Source organism: Rhinolophus sinicus, linkage group LG10 (assembly GCF_036562045.2).
Source record: "Rhinolophus sinicus isolate RSC01 linkage group LG10, ASM3656204v1, whole genome shotgun sequence".
NCBI classification, from domain to species: Eukaryota; Metazoa; Chordata; class Mammalia; order Chiroptera; family Rhinolophidae; genus Rhinolophus; species Rhinolophus sinicus.
This window is the reverse complement of record NC_133759.1, coordinates 105,355,702-105,383,597: the sequence shown is the minus strand read 5'-3', so window position 1 is coordinate 105,383,597 and position 27,896 is coordinate 105,355,702. Positions and strand designations below refer to the sequence as shown.

Here is a 27,896-nt window from a genome sequence, read left to right as displayed (position 1 = left end):
CAAAACTGTAATTACTTTTGCACCTACCTAAGAGTTCCACATATAACCGATCTTACCTCTCCAAGTAGCATATCAGCCCTTGAACTTGCAGGGACCCCAATTTCCACATCTTAAGATTCTTCCAGTGCCTTGCCTATAGTGGGCAATCAAATGTTTACTGAATGATCAAGGAAAGTACTTACCAGTCTCTTTAGGCACCTCAAACTAGTTGGCCAGGTTTATACATCCAACCAGACTTTGCACTATAAAATCCTTTTTTTTTTTTAAAAAGGCATTATCTAGAGATAGAAAAGCTTATAAAAATGAGCTTAACAAACACCAAAACCAGATTTCCATAGAAAGCAGAAAAATAATTTATTCCAAAAGATGGCAGAAATAAGAAATTCATCCCGAAAATATACTTTGGTGTAATTCTGTTGGGACAGATCTTCCCTTGAACTTGTTCTCCTAGTGGCTGCTGCACTGGACTCTCAGTGTCTTGTGACAGTTTTGAAACACTTCGCTGATTCCCATGTTGAGTGGGCAGGAGCCATCTTCAAATCCACAGGTTCCAAGGAGAGAGTGACGTTTCTTAGAAGAGTAGCACCTTCCACCTTAGAAGAGCGCATAAACATTTGATGGCATCAGCACAGTGTAGATTCAGGAGGCACGTATTTCATCAAAGTGTAAAAAAGGTGAGAGGAAAAAAACACTGCATTGTAGAATAAGATATTCAAATGTGGTGTGGATGTTTAAGGCAGCTGATGGCCGAAAACAGGCGAGTCGAGGAAGGTGGGTGGGTTTGGAGGTGATTCTGCATCTAGAGTTCTCTTTGTGACCTGCAAAACAAAGCCGTTCTAGTCACTGGTCTTCACACCATCCTCAGGAGGGCAAGTTTACCATCAAGACAGTCAGTCAGGCCAGTAATTCAAAATGTACAGGTACTCAACACACACTTGAATCACAGTGGGTTCAACTAACGTGTAAGCCTCGGCGGGTGTTGCAGGGCTATGCCAAGAGGTCCCGTTACCAAGGACAGAACAAACTGAGGGTCACAAGTAGGTTTGACTGTCATAGAAAGCAGGAAGAGCGAAGCTGACTAAGACCGATTGTACTGGAATCTAATGCGTTCACTTCGGTTTCAAGAATCTGTATTTCCCTTCCCCTCTTACAGAAGGGTAGCACGGTTCCCACAGGCGAGGCACGCTTTTCTCTGTTGGACTCCTAGAGAGAGCAGGCTCCTTGGTACCGGAAGTTGCTCTTAGTCTGCTCCCTGCTCTTGCCACCACAAGTGTAGGTGACGAACGTGAGTTTCTTTTTCTAGGAGCTTCAAGCTGCACACCACCTTTGCAGGGCGAGCAAATATTAAAACAGGCATCTTCACACATCAAACTGCTAATAGCAGTCACATAAACTCCTTTATGTAAAGCTTGTTTTATAATGTCTATATAAATAAAGCCACATATACTACTTTTGAAACTAAAACAATAATAAAATGTCTTTCAGAGACAATTTCCACACAAGGCTTGAGTTGGCAGATAAGAGAACAAGCTGGTGATGACACACAATTTGCCAGAATGTTGAGGGTTAAGTGCAGGTGGGGTGACGGGCTAAACTCAACGAGACAGGGTTTGTGGCAGGCAGTGACAGGACTGAAGGTCAAAGAGCATGTAGAAAACCTTGAGGTTTTCCCAGTCAGTGCGCGGACCAGGGAGAATCCTTGTGTGATAAAAGGTTTCCCAAGGCCCGAGCTCCAAGGTGCCCCGAAGCAGACACGAGACTGCTGCTAGGTCTCCTGGGTGCAGGCTGGGACCAGCCAACCGCCCTGATGGTGGAAAGCACCAGACAGCCAGGGACCTGCTAGGGCAGGACACTGCAAACGAAGTACATTCACCTCCAGGTGTAATCAGAGGGCTGTTTTTACAGTGTCCTGGGAAGTAACCGCAGTGGGCCAGGCACGGGCAGCTACCAGAGCTTTCTTGTGGCCCCCAGCTTTGGGAAACCTCCCTCTAATCTGATCTTTTTCTTTCCTCCTCCTTCGGCCAGCAGAACAGCTCCTCTGCCCAGACCTGAGTACCAGGAAGATTATAAAGTACATGAGAACACTGAAGTAGTGAATCCAGATGTTTTGTGTGTTCATTTTCTATGAAGAGCGTGCTGGTTAGAATTCCTCAGCGTTTAGGTCTTTTTGGACAAATGAACAATTACAAAACGGAAAAACAGGTCTTCATTTTTGACAAACCACATAGAAACCGGGGATAATTTTCACTCAAGCTCAGTGATACCCAGTTTAAGATAAATGTTGAGTGTGACTGTTATATTAAATAGCACAGATTTGTGGTTTGATTTTGGAGTGAATTAAAGCAGCACATATTCTGATCATCTCTCTGATATGAAGTAGCCATTTAGAGGTGGGGGTGGGGGTGGGGAATGCAACCAAAGGGTCCACATTCTCATGTTGTAAAATAAGGGAATCGCTAAGGCTATTTTCAGATAAAACTGAGAATGAAGACAACATAGAAACATGAAGGACAGAACCAGGAAGTCTGTTCAGGGAAGGATGAGGGAAGATATTTGTTATTCAAGGATAGGTTGTCATTTTTATTTTTTCATTTTAGATAAATTCACAAAATAATTCCTTGTTTATTATCATGCGTAAGGTATGTATTTATTGTATGAGATTAACTACAAGAGGTATTTAAGCAAACTAAGAATGTGTGTATTTAACAAGTCAAGGCAATGCGCCAAACAAATGGCAGAAACCAGGGAGCTAAATACATTTAGGGAAAAGAAGAAATCACCTTGAAAACAAGTGGCCAGGAAAGGAAGTGCAAACACTTACAAGCTGGACACTCAAAGAGAAGACATCAGAAAGAAGTAAGACAGAATGGGGGAGTGGAGGCAAGAAAGCAGAAACAATGTTTGCAGAAGAGTATTTAGGAATCTGCTTTCTTTTTTCCCCCCTTTCTTCCACCTCCCACCCCCACTCTGGTTCATGCCATTCTTTCTCAGCCTAGTGTGTAAGACACAGCTCCCGGGCCCACGCTGGTCTTATGAGCCTTGCGCCCCGCCCCCGCCGGCTCTTGCCAGTCGTGGGTGGAACCTGCTTTCTAAATTAATGATTGTCAAAGGGTAGCAAGAGGCAGGTAAAGCTAATTAGGTCAAGAACAAGAGAACAGTTAGGGCTGCTACCAATAGGTCAGGGAAGAAAACAAGGCTGCAAAGGTGGTTTGAGGGCAGAGTGGGTGGTATGACCGCCAAATTACAAAACTGGATATAACCTGCAGATTAGTCATTCCTATCTCTTGTGGCTCATGGGACCTTTGGTGACCCTGACAAAAAGCTGTGCTTGCAACATGTTATATAGCATTTTAAGCGACATGTACCCACTGAATTCAGGGACCTTGGGTTAAAAAAAATAAAACCCTGCTGTACTCCATGGAGAAGAGTTTCCGGGGCAAGCAGTGATCTGTTTCAGGAAGAGCTACATGGGGAAGATCAACAGGGCGGTGTTTTGTAGATATACTGCCCTAGAGACAAGGGAGACCCAACGAGCCACTGCAGGACATCAGAGCTGCAGTGTTCGGGGTCAGAAATGAGGGTGTCCACAGCAGGAAAGGAAAGGCAGGTAGAGACATTAACAGGACCGACTGGATTTGAGGAAGAGGAGAAAGAAGTGATTGATAGTAAAAAATCCACTTTTCCACCACAAAACACCTTGCACTGCTCCACTTGTCACAAGCATGGCTTCATTTCAACCTCTCAACAGATCACAAACCCCTCCAGCACCCACAGCCTTTCTTGAAATCCCCCCTCACTCAGTACCATGCACCTCATGAGCATGCAAATATTTTGTGAATGCATAGAAAAACAGCTCTGCCAGGGCAGAGGCCTAATTACCAATACCCTCTATTCTCCTGTCCAGACTTTGGAATAAAATTCCAACTTTCTGCCCTTTAGGGCTGTGGGAAACCATGTAAACTCATGTAACGCACTACAATGGTGTGGTAAACGAACTAACATACAGGACACTGGGTCTGGAGCCAAATCCCCTCCAAAGAGACTCCACACCAGTATCACACCCCCAGGGCTATAGGAAAACGGGACAGCAACAAAAACAGCAACCTTGATGTGACAGTTCCACAAGCAAGGGGGTCAAGGTTCGCAGGGGCAAAGATGGAGTGAGCACTGTTCTTAGAAGTCCTGGGCAAGACTTCCAACCAATAAACATAATGTGTATATAACTCACCCCATCATCAGCACATGAAAGAAAATCAAGGCGGGCAAGGAACGTGAGCAAAGTAACAAAACATCAGCTAGATGTTTAACTGTGTTGTTCAGATCAAGTTGATTTCATTTGTATAAAATTACTCTCAAGCTTTCATGACTGTTCCCCGTTTTTCTCTTGCTGAACACCATGTCTAGCTTACATCTCCTACTTTCCAAATCTGGCCGCTTAAACAGATCATGTACAAAATCGAACACTTTTCCTTACCAAATGAAGACAGGCCTAAATCTGGGTTCTGCACTCCTTTCTCATCCCACTGTTGTGTACAAGTTCAAAGTTCAAAAGGGATTTAGTGCAGTCTTGATTTTCCCACCAAGAAAAGAGAAGTTACGTCTTGAGAGTTCTGTCTGCTCCAATGCTCAGCAGAAATTAGATCTCCTGTGCCGACTCCAAAGGCCTAGAGTATGGTACCGCCAGAATCACTACCTCAAACGCGGAATAAAGGTAACATGGAGTTCACAATTCGGGTTTGCTGGCCCGTGCCCTCCTACTTCCTGGCATTTCATTTTTAAAGGAACAATCTTTAATATAAGGGTTTCAAGCAGCAGCCCCAGTTGGTGCTGTGGACCAGCGTGCAAACGTTAGGAATTCGTCATCAGGTTAACACACACGAGACTGAAAAGAATGAGCAAATGAAACCTTCAGATCTGCATGCCCAGTGTTAGTTACCCAGAGCCAAAGATGCCCAATTATCTCGTTACCAGGAAAAGAAATGAGGCTCAGAAAAAGTTAAGGCGATGCTAGAACGAGATCCAATTCTAAGATCTTAAGTCCTCAGCTTTAAAGCCTAATCAATCCTTACCTAACATCCACTGTAGTTAAACAGGAAGGATAGAAAACAGGAGACTTTGAAGGAAAAAATGGCAGGTTAAAAAAAAAAAATCTCATTAATCAGATGTTTAAAAAAAACCTATATAAGAGGGAAATCAAAACCCCTTTGGGCAAAGATAGAACTGTAAGGGGAAAAACAAGCTGATTAGTTACTTTTCAAATTGGCAAAAATCCAGGAAACAGGCACTCTCATAAAGCAAGCTACAAAATAGTATATACCAGAGTGCCAAAAAAATGTATACAAGTGGACACTTTGGTCAATGTTGCTCAAGCAGTAATCAAACAGTAATCAGAAGTGTCTGGACACTGGTGGTAACCACTTTGAGCACCTCTTGTAATTGCAGATGTCAAACGTGATTTGCATTCATCTTTTGTTTTCAGTATGTATTGAGTATTACAAGCTTTCCTTTTTTAAAATGTGTCTACATTTTTTTGGCACCCTCTATATATCTCTTCTATAACAGCTGTGTGTGTGCAGAGAGGATGGGGACAAAGAGACAGACACACACACAAATGCATGTATTTTCTTATCTTTGCAAAATGAAACACTGCAAGGATAGACTTCTCTGAATATGTCTTATTTATAATTTTGACTTTGGAAATATGTTTTACGTATTCAAAAAAGAATAGCAAATAAAAGAATTATTATGAATTGAACACAAAAGTAAAAACCCTGTAATGTTAAATTTGAATTAGAAATACTAACATGAACTGATTCTTTTTCTTCTTAAAAGTACACAGTTCCATGGGGCGGTGGGATGGCTCAGTTGGTTAGAGCGCGAGCTCTGAACAACAGGGTTGCCGGTCAGATTCCCACATGGGCCAGTGAGCTGCGCCCTCCACAACTAGATTGAAGGACAACGACTTGGAGCTGATGGCCCTGGAGAAACACACTGCTCTCCAATAAAATTAAAAAACAAACAAACAAACAAACAAAGATTTAAATTTAAAGAAAAAGTACGCATTTCCTGGCTTTGTCCACTATAAAGACTTAAAGCAATAACATCCTAGAAATAATGGACACATCTAGCGATCAGCTCTTGGTTTTTAAATACCATTCCCACTAAAAGGACCCAGGGCCAGCTAGGCTTGTGGACTGACTAGTGAACCAGGACCCTTTCAGTGGGAGATTTCTAAAGCAATTGGAAGACCAGCTGGTTCCAAGTCTGGGACATGAAACATACAGAGAGGGGTCTTGGGGCATCTTGATGTTGCCAGAGAATAAGGAAAGTGTCAAAGACTAATAGCAAAAGGACATATAGCCAGTCTAGACAAGCTCCCATAGGTCAAAGAAAGAACAATTGAACATAAAACGGATAATAAATGTTAACTGGCTAAAATTAAAGAGGAAAGAAAAGAAAACCTCACTGGATACCCTAGAAGTCACTTGGGCACCAACATCTTACTTTGAAAATTAAAAACAAAAAGAATTAAATATGTGTTCTGCTTTTCCTGTATGATCTGTATTTCAAGGTTATTAAATAAGCCTAGTTGATGAGGGAAAGCTCCTCTTTATAGAAACAGTTCATCTAATCAAATGTAGAAGTCAATGACAGAACTAGAAAATCACCACTTTGCAATTTCTACTGAAATGCTTAATTCAGGCTAAGAGCATCAATGGATAAAAATCTCTGGATGAAAGGTTGACAGAGAACTTTACAATTGGAGGGTCCAGGCTGTCGTTACCTGAACCCATTAAACATCTCAGCATCACTAAAGACAGGAGAGCCAAACACCGTGTATCTTGTGTATGAGGTGATACGAAGGTCCCAGTAGCACGAAGAAGTACCCTTGCCCAAAAAGCTGTACCAGAATCTACTCAAATAGTTAGCGCTAACTTCCATTTATCTAAATAATGGAGACAGAGGAACAAAATAAATGATAGCTTTTCTGACTCTCAGCCAGTGAGTAAATCTTTCCATTATACCACTCTTTCCCTCTCTGATCCTCAGAACTAATAAAAGCTGCAATTTTAAGACAAGTTTTCAAAAAGCACCTGTCTCTATCAAAACATTCAGAAATGCTCTTAATTTCAAACCTGCCGGCCACTTCTTGAAGCTGCTGAGTCTTACGACACCAAGTATCAACGGTCACTCTCCTGAGCTGTGTGGAAAAGACTGCGTGCAGTCCTAATCTTGTGCATCAGCCTGCATGTTAAATGGAAAGGTACCAGCAGAACTTTAAAGAATCTTATGGATAAATCCTGTGATAAAGTGAATGGCTTAAGTTCCAAATTTACTTCTACTCTTCAAATGATGTTTACTTTCAGCAGCCTGCCCTTACCAAGGGTTAAAATGGCCGTAGAATTGAGAAAAAGTCAAGGCAACTCGAGCTGCCCGACTGACAGCACTGCCGTGCAAGGTCAAGGGAAAAGTCACCTCGATGACGGAGCGCCGGAGCAGGTCCTCTTCCTCAAGGCCAGTGATGCTTGAGATACCAGATGGTTTCATTTTTCAACTGTGGTCCAAAGAGAGGGTTGAGTTGAGCCAGAATTGCAATCAACCAACTGAAAAATAATGGGGGAGGAACGACACAAAAAGTGATGAAATATGAGGGAACAGGATCATTTTCAATTAGGACGAAAAAAATGTGCATTAGTAAAACTTAAGTCTATTCTATTCACATCAAACCTTCCATACAAGTTCATAACAGACGGTACTCATGGGCTTTCAGAGAAATACACTGCCTTCCTTCGATACATATTACATATATATAACACAGCCAGCCAGGAGGCTTCATCACAGTACATCTCTGTCTTTTCTCTCATTTTCTTAATCCCAAGTATCCAAGATTTCCTGAATTCATGTGATATCTTTACCTCAGAGTATTTTTACCTAATCTCAATGTATCACTACAATTTCCAGGCTCAGGAAAAATGGGTGTTATTTTATCCATTCTCCAAATGCTAAGACCCACAAATGATATGGACACAGCCAATTTTACGGATACAGCCAAGGTTAAAATTCAGCCCACCATCTCCCAGTTAGATTCTTAACGCTTGAGTGCCCCTTCTCCACTAAAATATGTAAAACATCTTTTGGGCCCCAGTAGAGCTGAACTAAATGGGCATTTAACCCTCCCTGCTTACTTCAGAATCTAATTAACAAGCTATTCCTCTGTATTATAGACTAATTATGGAGGAAGTATAATGGTGTTATAGTATTACCTCAGGGTTAGACGTGAAAAATAGCACAGAGTCAAAACTGTCTAACGTTTTCTTATACTGCTCACAAAGTTCTGTAAAGTTGGTTTTACATCTGATATAGTAATTCACACACCCAATGAAGTCTGAGCATCACCGAGCTGAGACCAAAGCCAGGAACAAAGACAGTATGCAAATGCCTGGCCATTCAAACCATTCCATGTTTTACTTACTAAACAAATATTTGATGAGCACCTAGAGAAGGGAGAAAATGAAATGTCATTACTCACACGAAGCTCACATAATATAATGACAGGAAAGAGAGAAAGTGGGATGAAGGAGTAGAGAATGGGGGAGAGAGGGGGCCCGACTTGCTAGGGTGGTCAGGAAGGTCTCTCCAAGGAGGTACCGCTTGAGCGGGGACAGGACTGACGCACAACACACACTGCCTTTAACTCCTATTCAAAACACAGGAACTTCAGCACTTCTCTTCTTCTGAGGTGAGGGGGTGCAGAAACCAAGCCCAGCCTCCACGGAGGGATCTGGGAGAGGAGATGTTAGCCACATAATCTGGTACTGCTATCTTCCTTGCATGAGATACAGAGAATTGCTTTCTAGGGAAATGGGAGATACACTGTTACAGTAGTTTCCTTCTAAAATTTTAGGACTTTATCTTCCCTTATAAGAGGGGAACTAGCCAAATTCAAACAAGCCATTATATGGTCCGATCTCTTCTCTTCCATTTGCCATTATTTTTAGAACTCTTCCCACCAAAGGATCAAACAGCCGATTCTGATCAGCAATGACCAGACTGCTGGAGAACCTGCCAGCGCCACACTGCACAAGCCTGTGCCTACAGAAACAGTGCACCCGCCCTCCCCACCCAGCCCCACAAAAGGTGCTTTTGTGACAGGAAACATGACACCTGAGGAAATCGGGCCAAAATAGATACCTCAAGCTGACTCACTTTATAAACAAAAAGTGAATTCAGATGAGATCCTCTGATCTGTCCTTAGAACTAGAGTATTAAACACAAATAAAAGACGAAGATGTGTAGTTGAGGTTTAACATCTGACACTGTCAGAACAGAAAGAGGAGGACAGCCCAGGCAGACACACTGGAAAGCTCTGTGACAGCAGTGAACACTAACACTGCTGGTACAGAGCTAAGAGTCATGGAAAATTCCACACAGACCCAGGATTTCCCCAATCCCAGCAGGCAATAGAAGCTGACTATAAAAAGTTGCCCGTCCTTTCGTAAGAGACGGAAATAACTGGCCAATGCTAGAAATCTAAATTAAAAAAATACCACAACATAAACTAGCCTGTTTCCTTTCTTTGCCAAAAATTTATACCAAATAAAAACACCCCCTCCCAGCACTGTCTATGATGTTATGTAGCAGTGGTTCTCAATCCTAGCTGTACATTATAAGGGAGCTTTTTAAAAATACAGATGCTCTAGTTCACATGAAATGTTCCTTTTAATTCTCCCATAATAGTTAAGGAAACTGAGGCAGAGAGAGGCTAAGTGATTTGTCTGTGGTCACCATATAGCAAGGTGGTAGCACCCCTGAACCAGAAATTCAGGCAGACTAATGTTCCCACTACGTATTAGTTACCTTCTAAAATTTTGTAACTGACATTTCAGAAGGTATTCATTTAGCTAAACCTGAACTGTCTGGGAGTTAAGGAAATAAAGAATCCACTTCTTGATTATTCAGTCCATCACAAGCCTTTGGTACCTGAGATAAAGAGGAAACATCCAGAAGCAGGAATGAAGTACACTTTGCTTGCTCAGATTAGCATTCAGAAACTTTGAATTTAATTCATAATCCATTTTTCATGCTTTGATTCAAGCAAAACATCTCACTTAACAAAAAAACAAAAAACCCCAACAAACCACAGTTCAAGAAAGTTCCTTGGGAAACAGCCCAGGCCAGTTCATTTGAATTTTCATGGAGGAATTCTCCCTCTGACCAGCTGAGCTCTATGCCTGCCTTTCTGACTCGCGCCTGACTTAAAATCTCCCTTCAAAGCGGAGAAACACGGTGAAGAACTGGAAGGAGAAAAAAAAAATCCAGTCTGCATTGATGGAAGAGGGTGGAGGAAGAGACTATATTCCAATGAGTCTATTCCTTCATGGGTCCAAGGGAAGAGAACGATACGTACCCTTCATATTTGCCCAAACTGTTCCACACGTCTTCATACCTCAAGTCCAGCCTAATAACCAACCACCTGAGAGTATTCAAACGACTGAGCAGTTACGGCGCGGTAACACCTTTCTGCAGAACTGGACTTGGCCCAGAAGTCAAGTCCACGTTCCTAAATCTAAGGATGAGGAAACTAAGTCCTAGGGAGCGGACTGGCCCAGAGTGAATCAGCCATGGGGCCCAGGGCTCCCGAGGCCCACTAGAGCAGGCGGAAGCAAATCCAGCAGCCCAGGAGTTCTGATCTATCCCGCAGTCATTCACCAACGCTATGCCCCATGTCAGGCTCTGAGGCTGCAAGGAAAATCGGTAGGGGAGGCCACCCCCACGCAGGGGCTCCCAAGCTTGTGAGACAGGAACCAGAACAACAGTAGAATGTGCTTTGATAGAGATCCACACGGGAGGTCTCATTCTACAAACACCCCCGGTCACTTGTCATGCGCTCAGCTCCTGATTGTTAGAATTCTCCAAGTGTAGAGGAGGCCTCTCCCGCAGAAAAGGCTACCCTTAGCTCTCTCAAATCTTGCTTTGTTCTTTTGTTCCACATTCAGATATGAGAACAGGGACCAGAGGCATGGTTACTTCCCCATGACGCACATAACCGCCCAGCTCCCCTGTTGGAACAGGGAAGTCTGGCAAGGACGTCTCTTCTGAGCCACCGTCCCTCCAAGCAAGGGCCATTGCAGCAGTGACCTCTGTCAGGGGGCTCCGTAGAGATAGTAGAGACGCAGGAGAACGACTTGCCCTCCCTCCCCCGAGCTGCCCTCTGCCATATCCCCTTATCTCAGTGCAATGACACAAATTCTTTTGAAGGCAGCAGTGTTATGAGACGCTATGAGAAAACCCAGGACTCAGTATTAGGCAGGGGTGGCATTTAACTCCAGCTGTACCAAATATTAGTGGAGTGTCTCTAGGCAAGTGACCTTACAACCCTGAACTTGTTTCCCCTTTTGTAAAATGAGAGTAATATCCTCTGCCTCAAGATGTTAAGAAATAAAGAGACAATACAGGAAAGTGCTCTGTGGAGTAGGTGACGAATAGATGTTTAATAAATATCAGGCATCCCTCTTTCTCTGAGACAGCTGAGATGTACTCAAGCCAAGGAATGAAATACAACCTGCACTTTACATGGGCGTTTCTCAGCTGGCACTGAGTCTCCACCTCCCTCCACGCCCATCTGTGGCAGGCGGAATTCTAGGATGTTCCCCCAAGATTCCCATCCCCTGGCGTACACACCCTGTCTAAACCCAAGCCAGTGAGTATGATGGGATGGTCGCTCCTGTGATTAGATTCTAAGACACAGCTGGCTCTGAGAAAGGGAAATTATCCTGGGTGGATGTGACCTCGGGTGAGCTCCTGAAAGGGCCAGGACTCTCCCTGATGAAAGGCGTTGGATGGAGCGTGTGCGTCACTTACGAGTTTGTTGCCGATGGGCTACGGATGTGATATGTGCTCTGTGATAAACAACCGAATTCCTTCTTTCCTCCTTTAGAGTGAGCACAATGCTGAACTGTCTCAGTAGGGGGAGCTGCAGGGACACAGCGGGGGGAGGGCTGGAAGTTGGCGGCATGGCTGAGGACATTTGGTGGAGCCTGTGCAGGCTCCAACCCACAACATGGTTGTTCTTTGATCTTGTAGCCTCAGCCTGAAACTAACCTTCCTGCAGCCCTTTCCACACGGAAACCAGAGCCCCTGCGTGGCCGACATGCTTTGAAGGCCTCCTGCTCGCACTGGCACAGGGACCCCACTACCCACCCACGCCACTGGTCACCCGCCCTCCTGCCTGTCCTCCAGTGGGCGGCCTACTGCTTCCCAGCAACTCCAGACCAGCTCCAGCCTGACCAGACCTAGGAACTTCTCTGCTATCGGGTGGGCAAACACACCTTCTCCAATGAGGTCTGAACCCCTTCCCAGTTTGGCCTTCCTTGGGCCTCCCTCAGCCCTGGAGCAACATATAAAGTGTACTTATATCTTGCCGTTACTCTCTTATCAGCCTTTATATTATGTTCAACTTCCCCGGTCTAACCTACTGTGTAGTTTTCAGCTCCTTAATGGACTCAGATCGCTACAGGATGAATTGCTGCAACCACAAGGAACTATATTCTGCCACAGCCAAGGGGGTTGGAAGAGGGACCTAAGCTCCAGATGCGAAGGCACAAAGTTGTTCTCCATTGATCTTATGCCAACCCTAGCTCTACCATGACCCTTTCACTACCGCAGGGACATGCCCTATTTTTGCCAGTTCTTAAAATATCTTTCTTTTCCCCATACTTTCTAAACCAGGCCTTCTAGTTCCAAGTCTGTAACATCCTCTTACCTGCCAAATTGTAAAGAAGAAGATCATAAAGTCAGAATAAGAAAAAAAACTTTTTCATACAGCAAACAATAATATGCTAGGCTAGGTACCTTCCACTATAAACAGCCAATACATAAATATTTTAAATGAATCCATGAGAGAAATGTAAACAATTCTCAGACCAAAAAGCTAAGTAAAGGCAAGTATCCAGAGAGGAGAGGAAAGTGACTGCAGGTTGCTTTCCGTACCTTGAGAGCATATACTGAAACAGCTGTACTGGAGACCTCACAGGGCATGAGAAACAGCAGACAAAGCCCAGGGTCCATGCAAGGTAGAGAGTCTAATGCAAGTTTCACATACCTCCCCACAAATAGTTGAGATCCCAAATGGTCCTAACTCAAGGTAAGGATAAATCAGACAGGATCCCCATAAAAGAAATGCTAGGAAAATCACCCGTCTCAAATATAAGAACCGAGAAGGAAGAAAAAAAACACTGACACTGAGGATTGGTCGTCATGAAGGTTTGGAACTCAAATTCATTCTACATGGCTTTAAAAAACCACATATCAACAATTTTACTTAATTTAAACCCACACTGGTGATGGCCTTAGGCATCTAGCAGAAGCAATGTAAATTCCTTCTGGGAGGAGCCCACCTTTACACCAGGCCTCAAAGAAGTCATACACATAAAATTACAGGAAAATGAAGAGCTGGCAGTCAAATATAACTTAGCATATATGGAAACCAGGCACCATGAGTGAGAGGCAGCAGACAGCAAACAGCAGGCACAGACTGGTAAGGACACAGATCCTGGAATCATCGGATACGAACTATAAATAAACTATGCCTTAAAGACACAAGATAAGCTTAAAATAGGTGTAGGAAGAAAGACAGAGGGAGGGAGAGAAGGACGGGGGAAGCACAACTGTAAAAGAAGCAAAAAGAATTTCTATAGAAATGAAAAAATAAAAACGTCAATAGGTGAGGTTCTGGTTCTGGTAATAGCAGAGTAGCTTTTATCAGACTCATCCTATGGACAATAATTATAAACTCTGAACAAAATATGAAAAACAACTACTTGATGGTACTAGAGATTGGTAATTTCAGAAAATAAATTATAATTAAAAAAAAAAAAAACAATGGAGATTTTAGAACTAAAACATATAATATACAAACTGAGAAATCCTTGGATGGGTTTACTAATTGACTGGAGATGATAGAAGAAATAGTGAAACTATCCAATCTGAAGAAATAAGAAAAAAAATATTGGGAAGAAAAAAAAACCCAAAACAGTCTACCATACATGTAACTGGACTCTCAGAAGGAGAAAAAGTATATAGCAGGAAAAAAAATAGAAGAAATAAATAAACCCCAATCAGAATAAGTTAGAAGAAAACAACACCTACAAACACCACAGTCAAACTACTGAAAACTAAAAAGAAAGAGAAAATCTTGATAACATCCAGAGGAAAAAGAATGCATAAAGAGAACTATTCAAATTACAGCTAAGTTCTCAGCAGAAACAGTAAGTTCGGAAGGCAATTAAAGAGCATCTTAACATTGCTTGAAAGAAAAAAAAATCCTGTCAACCTAGAATTTTTTATCCTGAAAAAAAATCCTTCAAAACTAAGTGAAATAAAGACATTTTCAGATACATGAAAGCTGAGAGCATTTGTCAGCGGACCAGTGCTACAACAAATCCAAAAGTAAGTTCTTTAGGCTGAAGGGACACCAGATAGAAACTTAAATCTACAAAAAAAGGAAGAAAAGAGAGAGAGAGCACTAAAAATGGTAAATATGTGGGCAAACATAAAAGATTCTTTCTCTTAATTTCTTTATAAAACATATGATTCTTGAAGGTAAAGGCTGTAATACTATAGTAGGGGTTTTATAACATCTATAGATGTAAAATAAATGATAATAGCACAAAGGATGGGGAGTAAATGAATTATATTGTGGCAAAGTTATTACATTTTACTCAAAGTAGTTCAATATTAACTCTAAGTAGATGTGAAAAGTTAAGAATGTACATTGTAATCTCTAGAGCAAACACTAAAAAGAAAAATATAAAAAAGTATAGCTAAAGAGTTCTTAGAGGAATTAAAACAGAATACTAAAAAATATCCAATTGACCAAACATAAGGCAAAAAAGGAAGAACAAAGGAACAAGAAACAGATGAGATAAACAGAAAAGAGCAAAATAATGGACCCAAACCCAGACATATCAGTAATTACATTAATCATATATGGACTATCCATTTGCCAATTAAAAGGCAAAGATGGTCAGAATAGATAAAAAAAGACAGCTGTATGCAAAAAGACACATTCTAAATACAAAGACACAGATACAATGAGCATAAGGTTACATATGATTATTAATATCAGACAAAATAAAAATCCAGTCAAGGAATATTACCAAGGATAAAGAGGACATTTTATAATGATAAAAATGTCAATTTATCAGGCCAGCCCGGTGGCTCAGGCGGTTAGAACGCCACGCTCCTAACTCCGAAGGCTGCTGGTTTGATTCTCACATGGGCCAGTGGGCTCTCAACCACAAGGTTGCCAGTTCAATTCCTCGAGTCCCGTAAGGGATACAACTAAAATTGAACATGGCACCTTGAGCTGAGCAGCTGCTGAGCTCCTGGATGGTCCAGTTGGTTGGAGCGCATCCTCTCAACCACAAGGTTGCCAGTTCGATTCCTCGAGTCCCGCAAGGGATGGTGGGCAGCGCCCCCTGCAACTAAGATTGAACACGGCACCTTGAGCTGACCTGCAGCTGAGCTCCCGGATGGCTCAGTTGGTTGGAGCGCGTCCTCTCAACCACAAGGTTGCAGGTTCGACTCCCGCAAGGGATGGTGGGCTGTGCCCCCTGCAACTAGAAACGGCAACTGGACCTGGAGCTGAGCTGTGCCCTCCACAACTAAGACTGAAAGGACAACAACTTAATTTGGAAGAAAGTCCTGGAAGTACACACTGTTCCCCAATAAAGTCCTGTTCCCCTTCCCCAATAAAATCTTTAAAAAGAAAAAAAAAGAGTATGGTATTGTCATGAGGCTAGACAAAGAGATCAATGAACAGAAGAGATAGTCAGTATAGAAATAGATTCACACATATGTGTTCATTTCGAACAAAGATGCCAAAGCAATTTAATGGAGAAAGGAAATTTTTCAACCAGAGGTGCAGCAACAACGGGATATCCACACTGGGAACACAAAACCACATTAAAGCTTGATCCCACCATTCTAGTGCCTGTGGCCGTCAGAAGCAGCCATGCCTACCTGCCAAAGCCTCTCCACTGCCAAGCTGCTGTGGAAGGCCTCAAGTCCTCGCCTAATTACAGGAACTGAAAGAGCTAAGTTCAACAGGTCTCATATCTTTGCTTACCTTAATTTTTTCTGAAAATTTTTTCCCCCAAACCTCCCAGGACCATCTATTATGATCCAAACTCCATCCCCAGACTGCTCTGCTCATCTCACCACTTAGGATCTAACTTCCCGCCCTTCCTGTTCTTCCACTGTGTTCTCTGTACAAGGTGTGATCAAAAAATGTTTAAATTTTTAAAATTACAGTAAAAGACACATTGTCATTATTCCCCTCCCCAAAAAAATACTCCCCCTCGTTTTGAACACACTTATCCCATCGTTCTTGCCACTTTCTGAAGCAGTTCTGGAAGTCCTCTTTCGTGTCTTTAGTTGTGCTGTCATGGTTACCTCGGTGTCCTGAATCGATTCAAAACGTTTACCTTTCATGGTCATTTTGACTTTGGGGAAGAGCCAGAAGTCGGGCAGTGCCAGATCCGGTGAATAAGGTTCATCCACCTTATGACACACCATAATGTTTTTATTTGACAGAAATTGCCATACCAGAAGTGATGTGTGACATCACTTTCCATTGTGATCACAAAATACAGTGAATGCTGCTGCCGAGTGCCATCCAATGGAAAGGCAGGGATCTCCAATACGGAAAGCGGTGCACTGAACCTTAGTAACAGTGTGTGACTAGTTTCAACTTGTTTGGTGCAGTCAGTTGGCTGTGAGCGACAGGTGAGGGAAGGTGCACTTTCAAGTGTGCCGTATTTCATCCTCCACCATGACAATGCTCCATATCACAAATGGCTCTGGTATATGGCAGTTTCTGTCCAATAAAAACATTACAGTGTGTCCTCATCCACCTTATTCACCAGACCTGGCACCATGTGACTTCTGGCTCTTCTCCAAAGTCAAAACGATTCCGGATATCGAGGCAGTCACGACGTCACTCACGAAAGAGAACTTCCAGAACTGCTTCAGAAAGTGGCAAGAACGATGGGATAAGTGTTTGAAGAGAAGGGGAGTATTTTGAAGGGAATTAATAGCAATGTGTCTTTTACTGTAATAATGTTTTTAAAATTTAAACACTCACCGTATTGTTTGATCACACTTCGTACCGTGCTCAAAGCTGCCACTCACTCACACACCTCCTTCTAGTCTCCCACTTCCGGCTGCCTCCAGCTTCTCTGAAACCTGTCCCCCTCCCCAGGTTCTCTCAAGCAGAAAGGGCTGCTTGTTCATACCCCAGTAACTCAGGATTTGGCAGTAGGGGAACTAATTTTAACATCTTTGCTCCCCCTGTGCTGCCTCCAGACAGTTCTCTCCCACTCTTATGAAAAGCTGACCTCTCCTCTGGGGTGTATGCCTGCTGATTTTACTACCGTCTGATCCCTTCATCCGTTCCAGTCACACCTCCTAATTCAACAGAGGAGGCTCAAGGTTGCCCCTTTCTGGCCCATCTGTACATCTAAATGCTGGCACCTCAGCTCTGGCCCTTCCCTTGCCCTCCCCTTCCCTTAGGGCAGGGTGCTCAACCTCAGTGGTACTGACAGTGGGGCCGAATCATTCTTTGCTGGGAGGTGGCTGTCCTGTCCACTGTAGGCAGGACAGCGGCATCCCTGGCCTCTACCCTCCGATGCCAGCAGCAGCCCCAGGCGAGAACCACTGCCTCAGGAAATTACGGACAGTCTCATTGCCTCAAATCTCTCTCCTTGTATCCATTCCCTATGATAGCTCTTACAAGTTACACGGGCGTCTGTCTCAATCCTAGTATGTCCCCACCTGAATTTTTGTTTTGAAATTCTGACTTTCCTCTGCTGAACTATTAACCCGAACTGGTCGTACTGGCTTAATTCAGAGCTCAAACACGTCACGCCCCACAGAATCTAACCTTCGACTAGAACAAACTGGAAAGAGAAAAAAAAATGCCACAAACAGAAGGCAATTTAAAAGTTCATGAGCATATTTCAAAACATGACTTTGTTTAGGAAATCCAGTTTCTTTGAATGTCTTCCTTCAAAAAAGGTTATTTTCAAGAACATATTACTAGCACCAAACAGTGAAGTTTTCTTTGACTTTCTAATTTATGATAGGATCCCACCCCTTTGTGGAATCAGGTATGTACAATATTTAGGGCTTGAGTTCCACCCATGTTTCAGGCAGATATTTTGCTAAGAGGATACATGACCAGGTTTCAAACACAACAAAGAAAAAATAATTTCAAAAAGTCTACGCTATCCAGCTCACTTCCCCATAAAATGGCCTCCGGAAGCATGTTGGAATGCTGTGCTTCACCTTTACTAACACCCGGACGGCAGTACTAACCCACTGCTGACATAGCCATCACGAGCACATGGGGAGAAAGGAAAAGCGTGGTCTAGACAACAAGAGGAAAGGACTCACGGACTGTTCTCAATTGAATCATTAAGACTCAAAGTGATATAATTTCCAACCAAGTCCAAATATTCATCTTACGCTTGGAAATGAAAACGAGAGGCATGAGAGTGATTAGAAAGGTTTTTCGTTTGTTTTAAAGAGAATATCATGAAAATGCACTGCACTGCGAAGATGGTGGGGGACCAGAAAGTCACAAAACGTTTTTGTCCTATCTTGGTTTAATCTAAAGCCATTCCTCTGTGCAACATTTTCTTTCTTTTTTAAGACCTCACCACCAACCTCAGGCAGCAGAGATCTTCAAAGAAATTTAAAAAGGGCCTTTTCAATCACAGGACACTCCTTGGCTCTTGGATTGGTAAAGAGCTGTCTTGTTGGGATTTCAATAGGAGACTGAGGAGGGCCGTGTACGGTCTCGGTCACCCCTACTGGAATGACCGATTCCTGACGATGCAAATTGTTCCTCATGTAACCTTTAGAGCTGAGCAGGGCTGGTGGAGGAATGAACACTCGCTCGTTCCCTCCACGTGTTCCCTGTCAGACTTCCATTCTAGAGGCTGAGCTATCACCCAAAAAAACCTCTTTTACCTCTCTCACCAGAAAAAAGGCTAAACCAGCCAACTGTGGAAAGTCTCATCATCTAAGCCCTGATGTGGAGGCAGTCAAACACCATCCTCACTCAGCCACACTTGTAGGGAACATTATGATTCAGCTTTAAACACTTAAAGCTGCTCTTAAACAAGTGATGGAATGCTTGGCCAGAAGGTCAAATTCACGGTTATAACTCTGTCAGGGGTGGGTTTCAATCTATGCCAGGAACTAGAACTGGCTCATCCCCATGTTCTTGGAAAAACTTTAGTGACCAGCCCAAAGATGTAAGAAATTCATAGAGGCAGTCACAGGGAGCCATAGCTTTTCATCCCAGGATTCGAACTGCTGCTTCCTACCTCCTGGGGGCACCGAACCAAACTTTGGCCAACACCAGTCCTCTCCTTATAACCAAGTCTCAGGAGGCCAGAAAGGACAATCACTGGTTCAAGACCCTAAGAAGAAACCCCTACAAGGATGCATTTTGTGGTATGTGAAATACATCTCAATTCAAAAAGAAAAGAAACCACAAAGCCTCTGAATACTCTGAAATGGTTACTTTCTCCAGGAACTGACTGAAGACTCAATTTTTATTTTCTGGGGCTTGACTTGTTCTACTCTTCCTGAAAGGGGAGAAAGTAAACAAGAGCTGGAAACATCTTTACAACAGTTCAATTGGCAGTTCTGCCATTTCTGACACTCACAAAGGTAAAAAACAGCATTCCAAAAACATATGCTGAGGAATTACCTTACATATCCTAAAACAGTTTCCATTCAATAGTTTACATAAACTATATAATGTAGTCAAGATGATAATTACATGATACTTGGAACAATTTTTTTGAAATTAAAAAAATAATTGTCCTTACTCTGATTACAATTCTAGCTCAACTTCTGTTCATCAGATAAACACAAATCACAATAAAGAATGGCTTTATTGGCTTCACAGTGAGAGATTTAAGCGAAATGAGGAGGTTTCAAAACTTCACAATAGTGAAATAAAAAGTAGTACAATAACAATTTCTGGCTAATTATAAGCTTTAAACTTGTGGCAAATAAACTGTACTTACGTTGACAGAGGGAGAAGAGCATCTGTACAGTTCTTATGTAAATGGGCTGAGCAGGAAAAGAGTGCTCTTGTCAATCTTAGGACACTATTTCTAGATGTTATATGGGGGACAAGCTGCGATGAAACTAAGCTGTGAAGTTTCAAAATCATGTGCCTATGATTTCATTTTCAATCACAAACATTATTATAAACACCAAGAATAATGCTTTTTATTTTAAGAAAAACTACTTACAAGAGAAACATACTTACAAGAGATAGCAGCAAACTGAACAGGTCACCAACATGGTTATGATAACTCTAAAACGAAAGAAAAGACAGGGATGTAAAGTACAGCATAGGGAATATAGTCAATAATATTGTAATAACGACGTATGGTACCAGGTGGGTACTAGACTTATGGGGGGGATCACTTTGTAAGTTACATAAATGTCTAACCACTATGCTGTACACCTGAAACTAATACTGAATGTCAACTGTAATTAAAACATAAATTTTTCTTAAAAAAAGGAAACATTATTGGATAATTTGCAACCTATGCAGACGTTGCAGGGTGGTTCAAGTCCCCTTCCCAAATTAGCAAACCAGCATGGACTGTGCACCAAGAAAATGCATTTGAATCTGTTCAAACACCCATAGACTGCAGTGCACGCCAGGGTACATTTGGTAGAAGTTTAAGTAAATAATCAAACATGGATTTGTATTTAAAAGGATATGCGTGCACAGCTTAGGCGTCTAATCCAAACTCATCTGAAACTGAACACACAGGCTGCAGTGACAATGAGTTTTGACACCCAAATAACTACCCTATTTGGTACTATTCTCTACAAGGAAATGGCACTATACGTCTAATAATATGACTCTCTAGTGTTGACCTCTCCCCGTCTCCACTCCTATCTGAAAAAGAGTTAAACCTGGATACCTGACCAGGTGAATTTCAACACTGCTAAAATTGAATTCATGATACTGGTCCCATTTCTCTTTCCAACGGCTCCCCCTGTCTGAATCTCCTACTCCCCAGAAGCAGCTCTGCCATTTCCACCCCTCCCACCCGCCCCAAACCTGTCATCTTTCTGCTCAGGCCCCCTCTGCATCCTCAGTCACACCAGACGCTGTGGGTTAGTCCTGGGAAGCATCTTTCCCTATGTAGACTTTTTCCTTTCCATTTCCACCCTTAGCACCAAAATTCAGCAGGTTCACATGGCTAACTGCTAGCAGGTTCAAAACTTCCTTCTTTCCCTTTCATTCTAGCCACAAACTCCTCAGATGAATCTTCCTAAAATGTTCCTTTCATCACAGCACTCTAGAGCTTAACACCTTTCAGAGCCCCCCAATCATCCATAGGAGCAGTGTCCAAAGAGAAGGGTCCACACCCCATGGAACAAGCAAGACTACCTTCTAGACGGCAGGAAGCAAAATCAGAACTCCTGTTTATACTCAGTTGTAACTCATCCTTTAGCAGTTGTGTGTGTGTGTGTGTGTGTGTGTGTGTGTGTGTGTAATACATTGGTACGTCCATGCATTCATTCAACAGATTTTCATCGAGTGTCTAGTATGTACAGGCTCTGGGGAGAGAAGAGTGAAGGAAATAGATGGAAACCTCTGCACTGATGAAGTTGACATGAGTGGGGGCAGACAGACAAGAAACAAGATGAACAATACACAAACAAGATCTATCTATCTATCTATCTATCTAATCGATCTATCTATCTATCTATCTATCTATCTATCTATCTATCTATCTATCTGTATGCCAGAGGGTTAATAAATGCTGATGGAGAAAAATAAAGCAGGAAAGGACATGAGTACACAGGAGTGAGATAACAGTGCTGTATGAGATATGTACACATGCACACTCAAGTATTGATAAATTAAACAAATATGAATACGTCACAATTATTGATTCGAGGTGGCATTGATTCTACAGCACTCGTACTCTTTCTACTTTTCTGTATGTTTGGAAATATTCTGCATGGAAACACTGGCGCTGACAAGTCCGGGCACACAATCCCTGTGCCTATCCCCACCTCCTCCCCTACTACTAAGGGAGCTACTGGGAAAAAACCTGAAGCTTTTACAGATCTGTGGATTCCTAAAGTGAAATGAAGGAAATCAGGAAAAACAGGAATGGCGGGGAAAGCTGATTCCGACAGACGTGGTTTTTCCTGCCCTTTCTTAGTTGTAGAAAAGAATGGTAAAGGGGTTTGCCTTAGGTCCACAGATTCAGAAGAGTTTTCCCTTTTGCCCTTTTTCTCCCTGCCTCACCAGGTCCTGAAAACCTCACCACCCAATTTTCTGCATTCTGATGTGCAGGGGTCTCGCAGGAAAGATGATGGGACATCGAAGTCTCCTTCTGCCCTTCACACACAGTACCTTTGTTTATCTCCTTAATGAAGGTGTTTTTAATCGTTCAAATCAGAAAGGCTCTCCTGTATTAAAAATTCATCAGAGTCCTTGAAGCAATACAGCTCCTTCAGGTATTAAAAAAACACAAAAAACGGATTTGCAGTCTTTTCAGGAGGTAAAGAGGAACTAGTCCTAATTCAGTACTAATATTTCCATTTTACAGCGAGGAAATGGGAATGTGGAAAAATTAACTAAATTGTCCAAGGTCACAGGGATCACCCAGCTAGGGGCACTGTTTCTCAAAGTGTAATACAGTAACTCCTAGGAGCTGCTGTGTTTTCAGACCTGCTCAATCCTGCCAAGAGCGGGTAACCACAAGGATTGGAGTGGAGGTGGTGCCTTAGACCAGGGTAACATTTCACCAGCAGGTTAAACCTGAATCATGACACTAGGGCTAGAAACTGAGCAGCCCACGTCCTGCAGGAGGCAGGCATTTCATTACCCTGGATAACAGAGTGGCATCAAGTCCCAAGGCTGGGCAGGTGGGCGTCCTTAAGAAAGGAGTGGTCAATGCTACCAGCACATTCATAAATGCTTTTCTGAGTATGAAGGCTGGAAAAGCAGGCAGCAGGGTAATGAAACAGTTGAAGCTAGAAACAAAGAAGTACTTTGCTGTTCTCTAACCCCAGTAGGAGAAACCAGTCTAAGACATTAAATTTGATTAATACAAATTGTTTTAATACCCCTGGGATTCTGAAACTCTATCTTACAGGCTGGAGAGATGACCCTCCATAACGTGTTTTATGGGAGGGAGGAAGGGAAGATGCTACCAATTGATAGAAATTCATCTACCATTTTTCCTTTTTAAACAAATTATATTTCATTTTTAGCTAGATAGATGTAACAGGTCTAATACAAGTTTATTCCAGAGAGCAAATGGGGTTCAAGTCACAAAATATTAAGGAATAGCATTTTCTTTCCTTTAATAAAGGCAATAGAATTATCCACTCAACAGATATTTACTCAATGCCTACTATGCATGCAAAGCACTCTGAAGCCACTAATTAATTTCAAGGAATAAAAACGCGGTGTTTCTGACAAACTGTGACTCCAATTCTAAGTTTCACCCCACATGATCGTGCACTGAGAAAAAATGACTAACAGGCAAAAGAGGAACTAAAAGGCAAAAAAAAAAAAAAGGGGGGTGTTCCAATAAAAGTTTACTTACAAAATAGATAAAGCTCTATTTAATATGTGAAAAAGTGTGTTTCTTAACCACTTACACACAGGACGGGAGCGCCCTCCAAAAGGTATGACGCAGGGGTTTCTAAACAATACCTCCTGCTCTTCGGTAATTAATCTCGCTCTAGATCAGGCCCCAACTACCTACTGGCGCCACTAGATGCAAGGCCTGGGCTCGACGTTGTTGCACAAGCTTGTCCTGTGCAACTGCGACAACATAGGAGGCAGAAAGGGCAATTTGTTTTATTTGACCCCTTTCTTTCAAGTTCGGGCAAACGAGGCCTCATTTGGGTGGAGGGCAGGGCTCAAGGGGCGCAAGTCGTGTAGGGACGAACCTCAACTTCTTCTTGAGTCGGTATAAATCCGTTTCCGACTACACCCTCCCCACACAGGCCGATGATGAGAAAAAAATTCCCCTGAACTCTCTTCCAAGGAGGGTCCGCCGGAGGTCACCTCCTCATGTTCGAACCGGGGATCACCGACGCTGCTGCGATAAAGAAGTCAGGGGGCTGCATGCGGTTCGGGGCCTGACTCTGGAGTGCGGGCCACCCCGCCAAGGTCTCTGAGCCGAGCGGGGTCGCCCCCTCCCCCGCCCGACCCGGCCGCTCCCCGCCGCGCGTCCCTCCCTAGGCGGGCCTGGCGCACTTACCCACGGTTGGGACCCTTAGGGATGAACCAGGGCACCAGGAAGCCGACGATGCCCCAGAACACACTCATCACTATGAGAGGCACCGTGAGGCCGTTGTACGCCATGGTGGCCGCGGGAGCTTGCAGGCCCTGCACCACCGCCTCACTTTGGTCCCACCCGGAAGTGTCAACACCGGGCCGCGTGACCAGCGCGCGCAAGGACCCGCCTCCCGCGCCCCACGTGACCCGCGCGCCGACTCCGCCCCTCCAGGGGCCTGGAGACAGAGCTCCGCCCTCCCCTGGCGGGTCTCGGGGCTACAGCTTTGTTGAGGGACGTTGTTCACCGCAGAGATCCAGAGCCAAGGGTAAAGCCACGGAGGCACAGCCAGGTTTTCCAGTAAAGAGTAGACCTTTAAGGAAAAGAGCGTAGCTACAGCTTTATCTTCTCCTTATGCAACCTGTGTGCCAGTCACTACGCTATGAACTTCAAGTGCCTGACTTCGTTTTGAACATCTCACTGCAGCCTATGAGGTAGTTTTAATGATTATCCTCACTTTGCAGTCGAAGAAAGTAAGGCCCAGGGAGGAGGTTAAGGATCTGGCCCAAAGTCGCATAGCTCGTAAGTGGCAGAGCCAGGGCTCAGCCTTTGATGGCGTGGCGTTCAAAGCCAGGCTCTTCCCTCTCTTCACTACTGCACTGTTGTATGTCTTGTGCACTGTGCCAGGCTCTGGGCTATGGAAACCAATCGGGCCCCGTCAGGGAGTTCACAGGCTTCTGAGGACGTAGACGCGAGCCAGCCACTCAATGAAGCGAAGGTAGTGGACAACAGTACACGACTTTCCACCCTAGCCAGTCCTGAGCTGAGCCTTGAAAGCGGAGTAGGAATTAGAATAGTAAGGAGGAGATAAACATGGCGTTTCTAATGCTTGCCAAGGATTCTCCCATATGTTAATTACAGTATACACAACCCTTGAACAGGAGTCAACCAATTCTCAGAGAGGCGAAGGAGATGGATAGAGCTCACAGGTAAGAAGCAAGATGGAAAGCAGATCTCTACACTGAATCCAATGTGCTTTACCGTGGACTAGTTTCCTGCGATACTCATCCTTCCTTCCCTCATGTTACCTCTCGCTTTTTTTCTTCATCAAGTAGAATGGATTCTTAAATGGGAAGTTGGACCAATAATCTGTAACATCTGTACCAACTCTTCAAACACGAGTCCGAGCCTTTTCCTGACCAACAAGGTAGGAAGCTCGTTGCTCACCTTTGTGCTTATGCTGCTCCCCAAAACTCAGCCTCAGTAGAAATTCTGTTGTCCTTAAGTTCCAGTCCAAGCACCGCTGTCTCCAAGACCTGTTTCGTTTTGCTGGTGCATCTCTTGTGGCCTTGTAGTCGTTTGTGTGTGTATCTTAACCAACCCTCTACTAGAGGGCAAACTCCTTGAGAACTGGCGCTGTTTAACTGATCTTTGTTCCTTAGGGCACTTTATATATAGAATGTGCTCAATAAACGCTTATACAGCTGGACTGGGTAATTGAGAAAGGGTGGGATCAACCAGAACTAAATTAGAGAAAGAAATTTGCTCCTACTTACTTCCCATTTGTTAAAATGTATATTTAACTGTGGTAAAATATACGTAACACAAAATTTACCATTTTAATTTACCACTTAAAAAGTGTACATCCAATAGCGCTAAGTATATTCACATTGTTGTACACCCAATCAACAGAACTTTTTCATACCCATCAAACAATTCCCCATTCTTTCCTCCCCCCAGATCCTGACAATCCTACTTTCTGTTTCTGTAAGTTTGACCTTGCTACAAACCTCAGATGAGTGCAATTGTAGTCAGTGGTCACATAGGATGGTCACGTAGCTGGAGCCTGAAGCTGGGGAGAACCTTGAGCCACATCCCCCGACCAATACAAAACAAGCGGAACCATAATTGCAGGAGAGATAAGTGAGCCCAGGGACAGTTTCTAAAGTTGCACATGCACATTAGTTAAAAGAATTGTCCTATAGTTAGCTTTCCCTCATTATCATGGTAAAAAACACTCCCGAGTGGAGATTTAAGATGCTAATGTGACATGTCTCGCATGAAGTAGCATGTGGGTACATTGCACAGGTGCAGTGTAGGACCCACCTCAACATACTTTGGGGAGGGAAAGAGGAAAAGGGAAGGGGTGGCCCCCAATCCCAAGAGCCTATAAAACTGCTCTGCCTATAAGCCTGGAGGAGCCACATCCATTCTTTTCCTGAGTGCACTCCCTTGGTGCATCAAGCTTTCATTTTAATAAACCTTTCTCTCTGCAAAACTGTTTTGCCCACTCGCTTGATTTCTATCCTGAGAGTGGCAAGGCCCCCCGAGCCCGTAACAGAATCACAGAGTTCTTCTGTGACTGGCTTATTTCACTCAGCATGATGTCATCAACAGTCATCTATGTTGTAAGCACGTGTCAGAATTTCCTTTTTAAGGCTGAATAATATTCCACTGTACGTATAGATCACATTTTGTTTCTCCATTCATCTGGCAGTGGATATTTGTGTTGCTTCCACTTCTTGGCTATTGTGAAATTTTCCCATTCCTTAAAAAATGCAAATCTTTTAAGTTGATCCCATTAAGTCTAACTTTTGCCTGACCTTCTCAGCAGCCTCTTTGAGCAGCAGATGTCGGGGAGCACAGGGATGTGGCAGTTCAGATACCAGTTCTGTGTAAATATGTCCGTTTCATCCTGTGTGAAATGAGAAAAATCCTTAATCTCGGTATTATATTTGTGGGCTAGTATTGGCCAATAGCTCCCTCTACCAGTGAATCTGTCAAAAACATTTTATCACACGTTCCAAAGGAAAACTGTAGGGAAGGCCAGGAGCTAGGATTCAGGGGCCTCCCGAGTGAATATTACCTGCCTTCAGGCACTTCAAGTCCACTTCGGGAAATAAATCAGACGCTGGATAGTGTGGTCCAAGGACCCCTGGGGAGCCCGTGAGACTCTCCCCCAGAGGTCTGTGAGTGCCTCTCTTCCCTAACTAATCTGTGTGACAATGAATTTTCTTCCTGGGCTTCACCCCAAACAGCATATTGCTGAATGCAGAAGCATTGTAAGAATTCATTCTTCTATTAAGCCAACATCAAGCAATTTTACAAAAATGTAATACAATGTCACTCTTCTCACTACATTTTGTTTTGTTTTGGAAAAGATATTTTTCATAAAATGTTATTTCTGGATTTGTTGTTTAAACATTATTTTATTAAAGTGAATGCAAATGTTAAGATTTTAATTTCTAATGTGGCAAATTATATGACAGATAGAACCCCCATAAATATAAGATTTTTGGGTCCTCAATTTTTAAAATTTTTTTTGTTACAGTCGACATTCAGTATTATATTAGTGTCAGGTGTACAGCATAGTGGTTAGGCATTTACTTCATTTATGCAGTGATCCCCCCCAATTAGTCTAGTACCCACATGGCACCATACACAATTGTTGCAACATTATGGACTATATTCTTATGTCCTCAGTAATGTTTAAATGTGTAAGCAGAGGTCGAGACTGAAAAGTTTGAGAATCACTCCTAGAGG

General features: G+C 43.2%; 1 protein-coding gene across 2 annotated transcripts; it reads right to left on the bottom strand.

Moving 5' to 3' along the window:
- Positions 1-329: 329 nt before the first annotated feature.
- Positions 330-24,526, bottom strand: ATP6V0E1 (ATPase H+ transporting V0 subunit e1). Of its 2 annotated transcripts, none has more exons than XR_012489880.1 (4): positions 24,339-24,526; positions 20,354-20,401; positions 7,382-7,604; positions 330-818 (listed from the first exon to the last, which is right to left on the bottom strand). XR_012489880.1 is itself a non-coding variant. In XM_019741393.2 (4 exons), exons 1-3 carry the CDS (start codon positions 24,440-24,442, stop codon positions 7,511-7,513), a joined length of 246 nt encoding a protein of 81 aa, XP_019596952.1. In that variant the 5' UTR covers positions 24,443-24,521; the 3' UTR covers positions 330-818; positions 7,477-7,510. The 2 variants fall into 2 exon arrangements, 1 of the variants encoding a protein (XP_019596952.1); XM_019741393.2 differs by having other exon boundaries at positions 7,477-7,604; positions 24,339-24,521.
- Positions 24,527-27,896: the final 3,370 nt, after the last annotated feature.